This window comes from Daucus carota, chromosome 8 (genome assembly GCF_001625215.2).
Source record: "Daucus carota subsp. sativus chromosome 8, DH1 v3.0, whole genome shotgun sequence".
In the NCBI taxonomy this organism is placed as follows: domain Eukaryota; kingdom Viridiplantae; phylum Streptophyta; class Magnoliopsida; order Apiales; family Apiaceae; genus Daucus; species Daucus carota.
Window position 1 is genome coordinate 30,660,152 of NC_030388.2, and position 15,327 is coordinate 30,675,478.

At 35.4% G+C, this 15,327-nt stretch overlaps 2 protein-coding genes across 3 annotated transcripts; both read right to left on the minus strand.

Moving 5' to 3' along the window:
* Window positions 1–441: 441 nt before the first annotated feature.
* LOC108199038 (adenylate isopentenyltransferase) lies at window positions 442–1,287 on the minus strand. Its single transcript, XM_017366798.2, has one exon. The coding sequence runs from the start codon at window positions 1,285–1,287 to the stop codon at window positions 442–444; it is 846 nt and encodes a 281-aa protein (XP_017222287.2).
* A 9,026-nt stretch (window positions 1,288–10,313) lies between these two features.
* LOC108199015 (zinc finger protein JAGGED) lies at window positions 10,314–13,201 on the minus strand. Of its 2 annotated transcripts, XM_017366781.2 has the most exons (5): window positions 12,640–13,200; window positions 12,434–12,507; window positions 11,948–12,082; window positions 11,577–11,670; window positions 10,314–11,082 (listed from the first exon to the last, which is right to left on the minus strand). In XM_017366781.2, the coding sequence occupies exons 1-5, from the start codon at window positions 13,167–13,169 to the stop codon at window positions 10,692–10,694; spliced, it is 1,224 nt and encodes a 407-aa protein (XP_017222270.2). In that variant the 5' UTR covers window positions 13,170–13,200; the 3' UTR covers window positions 10,314–10,691. The 2 variants fall into 2 exon arrangements, with proteins under 2 accessions (XP_017222270.2, XP_063939404.1); XM_064083334.1 differs by having other exon boundaries at window positions 12,434–13,201.
* Window positions 13,202–15,327: the final 2,126 nt, after the last annotated feature.

A 15,327-nucleotide genomic window follows, 5' to 3' on the forward strand; every position in this document is an offset into this window, starting at 1 on the left:
GTTACAAATTGACGTAATGTTAAAAAAAAAGTGTTGTTTTAGGAATCAGATGATTGTTTGGTAATCTTTTGATATATTTATTTCGAATTATAATATAAAAAACCAAGATCATAACTCTATTACCCATCAAAAAGTTATCCATTATTTGATTTTTCCTATCAACCTTTATTATATTTAATGATTTATTTTTTGTCAAATAATAGGTTCATCTAAGAAAAATAGAAGGCATAAAACAAGTGCAACGGTCAAAAAAAAGTGGTGGCCACTTTATTTACCTGAATCCACGATCTCATTCCCTCTGCTCATGCAAAATGCTCGCACATTGTATTTTGTGTATATTTATCAACCAACACCCCAATCCAAAAATAAATAAAAACAAAAAACACAATTTAACTAACAAAATATCACTAGAGCTAGCTGTAAAATAGCTGTAGTTTTAACCTACTCTTCTAAAAACCGCTTCACAATTTTAACGCTTGGCCCCACTACATCTCTCTCCCAAATCTCTCCCACTCTCTCCCCGCGCAACGACGCCGTAACAGCCTCCGTGGCATCGATTTTATGGAGGTCCCACCCGATCTCTCTCAGCCGTTGGATCTTCTCGACCTGGCGCTCCGCTAGCTGACACGTGTTCAGCTTGATTTGTGTTATTGCATCATCGTACATTGCCTTCGCCGCATCTTTATTGAAATCTGTGCATTTTGTGTAGCGGATGTATTTCTCCAACTCGGGGATTCCTATCGCTTGTCTTAACCCGGTTGGACTCACTGAGTCGAACGAGCCTGACTCGAAGAAGTGGTGGAGCTCTTGTAGCATTCCTGAGTCGAGCATTTCGTCGACTCGTTTTGTGAGGTATTGGTTTAGTGTTGGCTGTGCCACGTGGACGTAGAGGAAACAGCAGTTGTATTGGCGCTCCGAACATATCGTGTCGGGTTTCGGGTCGTGAAAAATGTTTGAGTTTGGGTCGAATTTTTTGGAGAGGAGAGCGTAGATGAGGGAGTTGGACCCACCTACAATGAAGGGATTTTTGTTACGAGAAGTGATATTTGTGACGTAACCAGAAGCGAGGGATCGAAACTCGAAAGGAGTGAGTGAGTGGGACGAGTTGATTTCTCCGAGTAGATGGTGAGTCACGCCGAGTTGGTCTTGTGGTGTGATTTTGTTTGTAGTGATATTTAGGCCACTGTAGAGTTGTATTTTGTCTGAGTTGATGATCTCCGAGTAGGTGAAGAATCTGGAGGTGAGATCAATGGAGAGCTTTGATTTTCCGGAGCCGGTGGGGCCCATGATGACAATGGTCTTGCTGAGGTGGCGGGGAGGGGTGGTGGGGTTCATGGTGTGGACCCATCTGAGTTGTTGAAAATATTTGGAATGATGAACAAGGGAGAATGGTAATCTCATAAGGAGGAGGAGATGTTTTTGGGTTTGCTGGCGAGATCAGGTAGATGTATATACAAAATGTTGTGTTTAGTTTCTGTGTTTTATTGTGTTTATATAAGCATGTAAATAATGAGAGAGAGTGAGAGAGAGAGAGAGAGAGAGAGAGAGAGAGAGATGGGGGGAAGGCGAGAGAGGGAGCGAGGGAGGGAGGGAGAGAGAGAGAGAGAGAGAGAGAGAGAGAGAGAGAGAGAGAGAGAGAGATGGAGAGGGAGGGAAGGAGAGTGAGAGTGTAAGAGAGAGGAATATGGGGGAGGGAGAGAGAGTGTGTACCAGCGGCTAAGTTGTTATGCAGAGGAATAACGGAATTGTTTGTTATGAGCTAGCTAGCAGCTCTGACAAATTTGAACAAGAGGCTGAACTGCATTGGGGATTTACATAAATTTACTTATATTTGTGTACACTAATCAAGAAAATAAACTTAACTTGGTTAAGTTCTTAGCTTCAGGAGTGGAGAAATTCAAAATAAAATCTGTTCACAGTGTGTGTGTTATGGCCTTATAGGTGGATGGCAAAGTGATGATGCATGAAAATGGTCTGTCACAGTTAACACAGTGTGATGAGTAGTTTATATTTGAATGTTGAGCATGAGTGTGTATATATATAGGTAGGTCTGCTGATTCCCAGGTGAGGAGAGGTTGTTAAATAAGAGTAAGGATGGAAGGTGGAAGAATGAATCATGGCATTCTGTTCAGGCCGTCAGGCGTGTGTACGTTTTAACTCCCGCACACTGCTCAAACGCTCTGCCATGACGCGCAGCATGTGATGTATATAGGCTGCAGACTGCAGTCTGCTCTTTCTCCGTTAGCTGTTAGCTGCGAGAACAGTGACGGAATCGGGATTACAAAATAATCGTCCCATAATATTTCGATACAAATGAATACCTATACATATTGATTTCCGTTTCCGTTTTACGGTATCTTATGACGAATTATACATCATAAGTTTAACTATTATTACAAGTTTAATGTTATTATGGTGAAGTATTGGGACTTGCCAAGTTAAATTTGCGATATTTTATTGTATCTATGACGAATGTCAAAAATTATTATGGTGTTTTAACTAACAATTCGAGTAAAGTTTATTGAAGTAAAAATGATGAAATTTGTTTTCCCGAAACTGAGTATTTCTGAAGGATAAAATTTTAAATTCTATCGTAAAAAACGTGTTTGTTGTAGCGTGAAATTTGGTTATGATTGGGGATTTGAATAAACAATTTCCAAGGAACTGTGAAGTTTAATTAAAACTCGGGTTTAATTTAGTCGGCAAATTTGAATCTGTTCCCGATTGGTGGTAAGGTAGCATGCAATTCTTTTGTATAGACAAGCCAACAAACAAATGTGGCAATGTACAGAGTGAGAGGACAAATATTCAACTCTTTATTTGTTGGAACATGGAAATAAAATTTTGAGTACTTTTGGATCCTCTGTGCACGTTATATAATCGGTGAGCTATGAAAAACTGAATTAAAATAAAACAAGTATCGTTGTTTTCTTAATTCGCTTCATTTTCCTTTTGTTTTTTATTTATCAAGTATGTGTATAAACTTATAGCTAGCCGTGACGAATGAGAGTCTTTTCCATTCGATCAATTATGTTTATAAACTTATATTCTCTCATCCTCTCTTTTTTTTATTACAATTTTTCTCCACCGTCTGATCATCCACATTTTTAAGACTTTTATGAAGTATAACTTCACAACTTATTTTAAAAATGTCCATTTTTATACTAAATTTAGAAAATATATATTTATTCAAAAGAAGAAATATTTAATTTATCTCTAGTTTCATTGAAGCCGCAAATCTATATTCTTGATATAAGAAACATAGAGGAACGGAAGGAATATTTGTGATGAATAAAAGTCGTATGGGAATCAAGGATTAGAGCAGATTTTTGGGTAATATTGGAAATGTTCTAGCAATAGATATATGAATAAATGATCATCTAAAATCGGGGATTATAACGAATGTGTGATTTAGATTCTTAGAGTCACCGAGAGTTAAAAATACTGAGACCGGGATTATGACGAATGTCTATATAAGTTAGAGTTACCTGAGAAATAAGAATGGCGTATAATAAATTCTTATTATAATTTTTCCCATTTTTCATAAAACCTTTTTGCTTCATTTTCACCGTACCTAGTAAATCAACTTTCTTGGCGACAGATGGTCGGACATTGTGTGATATTCTTCAGTTGATCAGTTATAATTAAGTTGATTAGTATGATTACAATGAAGATTAGTTGCATATATGTCATGTGAATTCCACAATTTATCAGCAATATATGCGGCCCCTTTTATATTTTCCTCCGACTCAATTTCCCAGCAATGATGAATCGAATTGATTAGTAACCGAAGAAATTTTTAAAGAAGTCGGGTCTTATTTCTTTTCATCAAAGTTGAAGACTGTCTAGGATTGGAGCCGAAAGATCTATGCATGTTTAGATTTGCAGAACAAAAGGAATCCGAGAGATTGCATTCGGTTTGAAAATTGATGGTGTGAATAATGATGAGGAACTTAAATCAAGGAATAAATCTGGTGATCCATGAGAGTCAAAAGGAAGATAGTTATAGGGAGATGCACAGAAAATTTGGATTTACAGTCTATTTTGAAAAAAGTCTAAAAAAACTCTGTCAGTCAAACCTGTGATCAAGAGGATACAAGTCCTCTCTTTAACGAGCTGAACTTTGCGGGCGAAAAAATTATAAACTTATATTCAGTTACTAAAGTATTATTGGAATATAACACCAGTGCAGGCATTGTAGTAGATCTTTAAACACTTTCAAAGTTAATAAGAACAAAGAATTTGAGCCAGATTAAAACCCCTAAAACATGATATTTTTGGAATTGAAAAAATTTATCAATTTTAAAAATTTATGAAGAAATATTACATAAAACTGATATTTTTTTGATCAAATATAGAGAGCTTATCACCTTATAGAATATTTATTTAAAAAGATTCTATTGTACTTGTTGAAAACTTTTAACTTAGTACTCCCTCCGTTTCAAAATACATGTCCACTTTTGAAAAAAAAAATTGTTTCAAAATACTTGTCCACTTCAACTTTCAATGTAAATTTATAATTCCAAAATCAACTCTCCTTCACATATTTCAAATTTATATTTCCAAGATCAACTATGCACCACATATTAGGTTCAATTAATGACTTAATACACCTCTTTTTTCTCAAAATCCACTTTTCTTAAACTATGTGATTTTTTGAAAGTGGACTTGTAATTTGAAACGGAGGGAGTATTTATTATTTTTCACGTTTTGAAATATTTCTATATAAAAAAGTTATCTAGACCAGGATTATCGGTTATATTTGCTAAAAGGCAAGCGAACAAAGCAGCCCATTTGATGGCTAGATTACCTTGTTTGCTAGATTGTCAAAGCGTTTATACGTCTCCACCTAGTATGTTGTTGGAGACTTTGATGTATGATGCTTCTTCTTAATGAAATTCATTTTTACTAAAAAAAAAAAAATAATGGATTATTATAATTGTATAGTAGTAAATTGTCGGGGAGTATGTATGCTTAGATTTGTCAATAAAGTATACGGTTGATTGAAGAAAGACATGAGACAAGGACCGTTTAACTAGAAACCCGTTTCGGTTACACCGACGTTTGGTCGGTTTTGGTTATATGTTTTACTCCCTTCTTCCCATTTTAATTGTCCAGTTTGACTTTTAAATTTAAATGATCAAATTGATCACAGTTTGACTGAAATTTACATATATACTATAATTTTTAAAAATAAAAAAATTATATCATTGTAAAGTACATACAATATATTATAAAACAAAATTTTTACTTTTTTAAAATAATAACAAATTGGTTCTATATGCTTGGTCAAAAATTGGTTAATTTGACCGTTGAAATTCAAAACAGGACAAATAAAATGGGAAGGAGGGAGTAATACTTTTATATTAATGATTAGGTAACTTTTTAAAGAGCATATTTGTTGATAACACTCCTCTCCCCCAAAAAAAACCTAATTCTCTCTAGCCTCTCTATTATCGTAGCCGCCTGGGGCTTCCATCGGTTTTCACCGGTGGAAAGCCCCGAATCAGTTAACTACTTTATTTTATTCTTAGTTTTTGAATAATACTTCTTCTCGATAAACTTAGATCCAGAGCCATCGGAGATTTCGTTGTCTCTCTTTCAAGCGGGTGAGTTGCAGTCCGATTTTTCTTGTTTTTGTGGTTCTTCTCCAGATCTATTCTCGGGGGATTCTTAGATCTAAAATCATCGGAGATTTCGCTGGCTTTCTCTTCTATTTCAAGTGGGTGGATTTTCAGTCGGATTCCTCTTGTTTAAGTGGTTTCATCTAAGGTTGTTTTCTCTCCCTGGTGAGAGCTTTGTTTTTCGCTTCTTAATTGTAAGCAGTGTTTGATTTGGTGATGAAAGTTTGTATGGAATCGCAGTTCTGATCGATAGCTCAAACGATAGCTCTGTCGGGGCATGATGAAGAGGGTACCAGTAATTCAACGAGAATGCATGAAGCGAGTACTTGTATTTGTACATACATTTTCTTCAAAATATCGTTTAACTGTCTCTTTGTGAGAACAGACGATTGCAATTTACTGTCTGTTCGACTCGATCATTGGTGTAGATGCCTAATGGCCTTTTATTATTAGATTAACACTTTTGTTTCAAAAAAAAAAAAATACTTTTATATTAATATTATAGATATTCTATGAGTATGTATTTTAATTTTTTTGGTGATTTTTTTTTTTTTTGAAGTTGGGACTATTTCAAGACTTTTGAGTTGGATATGACAAAAATAAAAAATGTGAGTTGGAAACTTGGAATTAACATAATGCCATATGTTGTAAGTAAAAAATTTGAAAATATGCCTAGTATGCCCGATTGTTATATATTGGTAGTGTCTGGTGAATATATAAGCCCTGATTTATCTGTGCCAAAAGGCTACGATTTAATAAATTGGCCCACCATGAAGTCCATCATGGATTAAAGGCCCGTAATCGAATGTGGGGCTGATCAATAAAGCCTGAAGCACAGGACTATACAGTAAGCATAGCAATTTTGAAAAAGAAAAGAGAAATGAGATGATATAGGAGTATATCTTGATAAAACTATAAATGTTTTAGAAAAATATTAAACTGCAAAAGAAAATATAAATTTATGTGCAAAAGGAACTATGCCTCAAAATTTTAAATTGTTTAAAGGGACTAAAAGCTAGATTATGTTGCTATGCAATAAATTGCATATTTACATAGGCCCAAACTATTATCATAATCAGATGGCTAAAGCGTTTGTATTATATTTGATTGGGGTAAATTTATTTGGAAAGAACAAAATGAAAATTGAATTATAATACTTCGTCTGTCCCATTTTAGTTTTCACCTTTAGGTTTGCGCCGGTCAAATTGATCAAAGTTTGACTCAAATTTATTAATATTTTATCAAGTGAAAAAATAAAAGAAATATGTCACCGGAAATAACTTTTAATCTAATTTAAGATGTACAGTCATTTATTTGAAAATTTTCATTATATTCCTTCATTTTTAACAGTACGGCAGTATGAACATCAATTTAAGCTCTTTCTGCAACAAACTATTGATAACAAGCTCTAAAGCAAATTATCAAATATATCAATGAATAAATTGTTACCTAGGGAAAATCTTGTAGCAACAATGTAATAAGGCTCGTTTAAGAAAGGTCTGCGGGATGATATAAACCAATTGGTCAAGAATGGGGTGTTTGGTCAGATTTAAAAGCTCGAATCTGAATTTACAAGTTAGAAACATTCTCTACCAGATTAAAGGATGTTAAGTAGTGTAGGATATATATAAGGAATGAAATGGAAAGGAGGAAGAAATAAAATTCATAAACAATTATTCAAGACAGTTCAAATTTCTTTCGATTCCTTCCGAATTCGAACCCGAACCAAACCCATGCAACAGTAGCCTAACAAACAAAATAAAGAGTCAAGCAACCTGGTGACTGGTCTCTTGATAAACCTCTTTACTTTAATCCCCGGTGTGTTGTGTATGAGTTGTATGACAAAGAAGTATCAATAGTTAGGCCATAATAATATACTGGTATCTATACCTGGAGTATCAGTTCCAAATATTAGTAGAGTAGAGGACCATCTCCAATCTGATGATTTTGTATCAAGGACCAGTCTTTTTCGTCTTGAATTTTGTGTTTACGTTAAGACATAAAACAGTTTCGTTCCAATGGTGAATTTTAACTGTCTGCAGTGTGCATGTATTTCTGCATTCCTGTTTCTTTTCTTTGCCTCCTTTTAAGACCACCTCAAATTATTGTTTGGTAAAAATGCTACCAGGGTCATAAACGACTGCTAAAATGTCCAGAGGCTAAAATGGTCCGACCAGATGGCTGACGGTAAAATATAATTAAGAGTAAATTATAGAAAGGTGGCCCTATTTCTGACTAAATTAAATTTCAACCTGGTCAAAATATCAAATTCACAAATTAATGATTATTTTATTTCCATGTTTTAAAAGAAAGGCTTGTAACGGGAGAATTTGTCATTATTTTGAAAGATAAAAATGAAATCTGGCCATCTTTTTAGAAAAAGTTAATGAAAAGTTAACAAACGAGATTATTTTAAACCGCAAAATTTAAAGTTGGCCATTAACATGAAAACTTGAATATTTTGTCATTTTTTTGAAATTCGGTATAAAATACTGTCACCGCTTATCATTAACTCTATAAATTAATTCATTTTTTTACGAAATTTGAACCCATCCACTTACCATGCTCCTGGCTGCAGAAATCGGGGAGTCTAAATTAATCGATTGACTTACCGATTCAAGATTTATCAAAATTCTGATAAATCGGGAATTTTTAGTCTATCAGAACACTGATCATGCATGCCCAATTGCCCACAGCTAGACCAATGTATTATTGAACTGGTATCCTACTAGTACAGCAGGACCTTTATTTTAGAAGGTATCAACACGTTTACAAACCAGAAGGACCAATAAGTACCACGAAGCACAGTAACTCTTTCTCCTCGTAGCCTCACTTTAGTTACCAACTTACCAGATACAAGTAAAATTCAAGTTATACATTTGAGTAGAGGAGTGAGGCATGCAAGCTGCAGCTTTAAACATAATCTTGCGAATGTGATTGCATGAATAAGCCGACTCTATACTCTACACAATATATAGCTCCCATCGACTTTTACTGCCCCTACAATATACTACCATATGCATAGCTCTGTCTCTCAGATTCTTTCAGATTTTTGGGTCAGATGTAATCTCAGATTTGTGAGGATTATTATTGGTATAATTAGTGTTTAAGTTCTTAGCTATATTTGGAACAGCTCTACTGATGCCAGGGTTTACCTACACTGGAAATATTTGTACAAATTACTTGTAGGTGCGTAGAGTTTTACCTACCTGCGTAGAAGCTATCTCACTCTAGTGCAGTGTGCAGCTCTATCCCGTAATATAGAGTATTTTGCGGTGGACGACGTGGTTAAGGCCATGGTCGGAAGTTAGAAGTGCCGGGAAAATTAATATTAGACTTTTAATTATATTAAAGGTCTGACAATTTGACCACGTGAATAATTTAATATTGATGTTTTGTAATTATTGGATTGAAATAACGGTTTGGACTCACAATGTTAACGTTGAAAATGGTTTTTCTAGTATGTGCATCAAGTGGATGATTTTGATTGGTAAATTTTTGTGTATATACAAGGGATCAACATTATTAATGAAATTAGAGCTAATAAAAATGTCACCTAATTAAAAAGTTGATTGTTAGTTTGTGCCTATAAGTAGAAATTCCATTTTAAAAAACTATTTGGAGTAGTTTTTCAATTAATGAATTGACATGTGTCCAATTAATGTAGAAAGTTAATCAAACAGTTCTTGATCATAAATATATAGTTTCATCCAAAATGAATTAAATAACTAATTCAGTCCGCTACAAAGTTATATATTTCTCAAATATTCAGTTTTCCAAGTTCAGATATATCTGAACCTTCCGAATCCAAAATGAATTAAATAACTAATTCAGTCCGCTACAAAGTTATATATTTCTCAAATATGAGCAAGGCAAGCCAGTTTGGAATGGGAGTGGGTTTGTGCATACTGCATAGTGCATGCATGTGTGTGAATTTGGGAGAGATATTTGTCAAGCAGCTGTCTCCTCAGCAGCTTTATTGTGATGAATGCATATATCTCGGGATCAGCCCTGAAAGAAAGAGACTCAACACACAGTCCCTCTTTGGTTCTCTTCTAGTCCAACAGTAACCTAGTTCAGGTTTCATACGATTTGGGAGAGGAGGATTCTCGAACGTTAACCATTTCTAAATAAACTATCACAGCTCACAAGTCACAAGGCTTTACTTATTAGTATCAGATTATTGTGATTATAATAAATTCAAAATACATATGTTAAGATCCGACTGTGGTTGACAAGAAGTTACCTAGCTGCTAACAATGTAGGCACATCTCCCAGCCGACCTACCTATCTGTATTCACACCAGTGTTCGTTTACTTGGTATTTTACTGTAGTATTTATTCTACAGGAAACGTAGCTTCAGATTTAATATTCACCGGCAGTCGGCAGAAGAATCTCGTTGTATTATTTCTAAAAATATCAAATATCTATCATCAGAAAACCTATTGAACTAGTTATGTTTACAGAGCAGTTCTCGATCTTTCTGGACTTATTGAGAGGGAGAGAGAGAGAGAGAGAGGGAGAGAGAGAGAGTGGGAGAGAGAGAGGGGGAGAGAGAGAGAGGGAGGGAGGGAGAGAGAGAGAGAGAGAGAGAGAGATCCTGTCCAGGAACCTAACTAACCATATCAAAGCAATTATTGTGCATGTCTGAGTATAGATAATAAGATGGAACCGAAGATAGTGTGATATAATAACTAAAATTACTGATCGGTGAGTTGAACATCTTGTTTTGCAACAATTAGGTAAATACTTATCACCCTTTCAAAACAAGATCATGAATCATGACTAAGAGAGAACAATTCGCCTACTGCCCTCATCCGAAATAGGTAATTAATGCAATAAATTGCAGATTATGAACTTCAATACGCCATTCACTTCCTGTCCTGCATCAACAAACAACTTCCCTGGCCTTAACACCAAACCCTAGTTAACTTAACAAACCAAAACTTCTCAATTCACTGAATTCTTCATCTTGATGATTATCAGTTGTTAAATTTCCATGACACAAATTCGCTGGCCAACTTACTAATTACTATATTCATTGCCTAATTCATATTCTAAATAATTCTAGAATCCATCTTGATACCGCTTGATGATAGACGACGCATCCAAACGCTTACCATGCCCAACTGGTGCACCAACACAAGTAAAATTATTCGCCATATCCTGTGCGAAGCTCGGATGCTGCGTGTTGGTCCCGGACAGCACATGACCAATCAAGTACTGATCATTCATGTGCTGTGAATTATTGTAGTATTGAGACGGAGGGAAGCTGCCTAGGCTTGAGGGTGGCGAAGAGTACATATAGGAATGCGGTGGTGGAGGTGGAAGCGGCGGCGCGATGGAGGATGGAGAACCGGTGAACAGTCTCGCAGCTGTGTGGTCATAAACACCTCTGTATGGATCACCTATTTGCTGATGAGGATGGTAGCCTCCACGTGGCACTGCTTGTCCTCCCCTGATCATGTTCCAAAAAAACCTTATAATTTTATCTGTATGTACTGTGCAACAGCCAACTAATCAAGGACAATTCCTAACCAAACAATCACAACATAAGTTACCATGTATTTTTGTTTCGTAACCGAAACTCATATCCCGTCAAGCATATCCGATAGCTAGGGAAATGCTTGATGTACAGAATTGTGTACAAAATTTTGTACATAATAATATGTAGTGAGTTTTAATTGGAATGAGCCACTGTATTTATATCAACAACTCCAACTAAAACATTCCACATCAATTGTCATGTCATGATGTACAATTATTCTGTACACAATTCTATATATCTAGCACTGCTCTATCCGATATATCCTACATATATGTCGATTAAATAACTAAAAAATACATATGCACTTATTCTTTTTATAAAAAGTAAACATTTACATATTTTTTCCCCGAAATAAATAACTTATTTCTGAAAAATAAAATTTCCGAAATAAAGGAAAGACATACCCTATTAAGTGATGAGGAGGGGGAGTGGGAGGCATAAGGCTATCATTAGTGAAAACCAGCTGCCGAGCCCTATTCAATGTCTCTGTCTCCCTTTCTGGAAACCACACAAAATTTACACAAAAACAAATCCAATCAGCCTACAAAGACACACTGTGTCTCTAACAGAAACTAGCAAGAATTCGGCAAACCTGGAAAGCCGAAAATCAGTAATCGCAACTTGCACATATTTATGAAATCTTTCGAGATTGACATGACTATTGACCGCACAGTAGTTAATAGCTAGCTAGGCATTACTTTATATGTGCAAGACCATAAAGATATATCTGACTTATAAGTTCAACTTGTGAATGATAAGTCATTAATGAAAGTACCTTGGCGATGGCGATTCATGTGTCCCCCCAGCGCCTGAGATTTGCCGAACTTGAGGGAGCAAAACCTACACTCGTACACCTTTCCACTTTCATCCTTGGATCCTCCGTTCTTCTTCTTCTTGTACCCTCCTACTCCTTCACACAATTTTCAAATTTTTCATCAACAACATTTTTCTTAGCTGGAATATCGCGATATATATTTTTAATTTCTAATTGTGAAGCCCTTTAAATCGCGAGGAAGGAAATGCATTAGATATCCAAGATCTCACTTATTAGATGGTTTTATTTTTTGCTAAATGATTAAGCACACACGGGAGTCGAACTCCTGACCTCCGCAGGGATACTGGAGCTCAACCACCGCACTAACACATTAGATATCGAAGATCTCACTTATTAGATGGTTTTACCTTGAAGGTATGGGAATATATATATATATATTTAGAGTTGTGCATATGTGTAAAAGTGTAAGTAGATGTGTTTGATTACCATGATCTCTAGAAGAGTGATCTTCACCAGCTGGAAAATTGTTGAGGTCTAAAGGGTTTGCATCTGCAGGTCTCCTGAATGCAAAATCAAGTCCAAAAGTGAGCATACTAAAGAAGAGAAAAATATATAATTATATAGGAAGTGTGTATTAAAAGAAGAGAGATCAATGCTGGTGTGGAGTAGAGTTTTTGTGGGGAGACACCTACATGGTACCCACAGAGAGATTGAGAGAGAGGGGGTATAGAGAGATTGGGAGAGAGAGGATAGGGAGAGATTGAGTTGGAGAGAGAGGGGGGGGGGTATATAGAGAGATTGAGAGAGAGAGGATAGGGAGAGATTGAGTTGGAGAGAGAGAGAGGGTATAAAGAGATTGAGAGAGAGAGAGAGAGAGAGAGAGAGGGTATAGAGAGATTGAGAGAGAGAGAGAGAGAGAGGGTATAGAGAGATTGAGAGAGAGAGAGAGAGGGTATAGAGAGATTGAGAGAGAGAAAGAGGATAGGGAGAGATTGAGTTTGAGAGAGAGAGAGATTGAGAGAGATGAGGATAGGAATAAATGTTGAGAAGGGAGATAAATAAAGGTAACAAATATTTGAGCAACTGCAGTTTGAGAGTGAGATAGAGAGGTGCTTGGGTAGTTGAGTGAGGGTGAAGAAAGGTGCTGCTCTGCCTGAACCTTCTCTTTCACTCTTTCTGCCACCCTAGACGACATTACTCTTTCTTTCTCCAAATTATTCATCCATACTTACGTACATGTATACGTAGATACGTATGAAATACATTAACACAGATCGCTTTTCTCGTGACATGATTAAAGATTACTAACTAGTACAGATTAATAATGAGATGCAGCAGATTACAAATAAGTTGTACAGTGCCCTAATCTTGGATTGCCACATTTGTATAGTACCAGTGTGATTCATAAATCTTTCTCAAACAGTATTATTAGACTTTTTTACGATTATTGATCCAAAAGACTTGGCCTAGATAATGTCATTCAGTAACAAAGATGTTGGCGGTTCAAACTTGTCAAGGATTCATTTGAATTGAACTTAAGAATACAAGTGACCTTGGAACATAGGAGGGCTCTGCCCATTTTTGTGGGACATAACTTGCCTTCTCCTTAATAAATTATAAGAATATTGCGGCTCACAGGGAGTCAAACTCGAGTCTCCTGTGAGCCTAAACTCTGATACCATGTTAAGTGATCAATTCTCCTGGAATCTCGAGATGTTAGGAAGAGGGCTTACCGAGATCATATTCTAATAGGCTCTTGTAAGCCCGACAAAATCTGTTACATTTGATTGTGATGAAAGGAGTAAGGAATGAAATGAAATTTGAACTTATTCTTTCATTTGGTGCCTTGTATCTTATAGTAAAAGTTACAAGGCGGTAATTCATATTTATTATAAAAAAAAAAAAGTTGCAACCCAATTAAGGAAAAAATGTCTTATTTCTCCTCTAACCAATTTTTTCTCAAATCCCACTATAATATTTCTTTTTTATGTACACTCATTCCATTACATCCTCCTCAACCAATCACAATATATATATATATATATATATATATATATAGGCACTTTCTCAAATGAGAACTTTCTTAAAATGAGAACCGTGAGAACTTTTCTAATTTATCAATATCTCATTCATTTGAAGGGCCCCGCCAGGGGCATCTTCACAAAAAATGTATATAATTAAGGTCTCCACCTAGCTAGTCGAAAAAAAAAATTAAAAATTAAAAAAAAAATCACTGATGACGTGGCAGTGGACTTTTTTTGTGAATTTTTTTTTGACTAACTAGGGAGAGACTAGTTTTATATACATTTTTTATATTGGATACCCACTAGTTTGATGTTTAGATTAGTCAAAATATGATAAATTAACGAAGTTCTCACTGTTCTCATTTTAAGAAGTTTATATATATATATATATATATATATATATATATATACAAATTGCTTATAGAAGAAACCCGACGCAAAAATTATGTCTGGTCCTAGAACATGCATTTACAGTCTATACAGCATAAATCCCGTTTAAGCCATTTTATTACACCTATGTGAAGTAGCTTAAATCCCGATTAAATCATTTCATTACAGCTATACGAAGTAGTGCTACATTCAAAAAATTAGATATAAAATCTTATACAAATGACATGATAATTGAGGTTAGATATTCTAACCGATGTTGTAAATGCATATACTGATTGTCAATTCCAATCGAAACTTAACACATACTGATTTTACGAATATTTTTTTACCCAATTTTGTGTCCAAAGCATTTGCCCGCCTATAAACTGTACACCCTGAATGCAATCAGACCAGGCCGAGCTAGCTACCTAGCCTCACTCACATTTCCATGCAAATAGCCAAATACACATAAATAAAATATACTATTAATATAAGTACATATAAGGTGTAGCTAGGGTGTGCTAGATATATGATCCCCGAGGGCCGGGCCGAGATCTCGGCCTATATATAAAGACAACCCTATATGCATAACCTAACAGTAACAGTACAGTACTCTGTGGTTGCTATGTTTATATCATTGTGATGTTATTATCACTATTAATTCGACGCCAGCTCCTGCTTGTCTAGCTTCTTGTTTAACTCTGCCCTTTCAAATATCTTTCTTGGAGGTATGTTACTCTTATTTCTTGTGCACTGAAAACTGAAGGTCATGAAATTAATATTACTGTTCCGGTTCGTAATCATAGGCAGACGGGGTCGAATATGAGATATCGAAAGCTCCGAGTTTGAGAAAAATTGTGCCTAATAATAATATCGACGAAAATATATACAAAACATGTCATGATGTCCAGAAAGAAGAGGGGCTAGATGGGAGGGATATGATGATTTATTTTCGATAACTGTTGATAAATATTTTACTTGATAAAT

What these genes read in the sequence shown, in the direction of transcription:
- LOC108199015 (XM_017366781.2), bottom strand. Translation starts at nt 13,169, where the DNA reads ATGAATAATTTGGAGAAAGAAAGAGTAATGTCGTCTAGGGTGGCAGAA. An exon ending in TCACTCTTCTAGAGATCATG is followed by an intron (nt 12,083 to 12,433) that starts GTAATCAAACAC and finishes AATTGTGTGAAG; the next exon opens with GAGTAGGAGGGTACAAGAAG. An exon ending in CATGAATCGCCATCGCCAAG is followed by an intron (nt 11,671 to 11,947) that starts GTACTTTCATTA and finishes TGTGGTTTCCAG; the next exon opens with AAAGGGAGACAGAGACATTG.
- LOC108199038 (XM_017366798.2), bottom strand. Translation starts at nt 1,287, where the DNA reads ATGGGCCCCACCGGCTCCGGAAAATCAAAGCTCTCCATTGATCTCACC.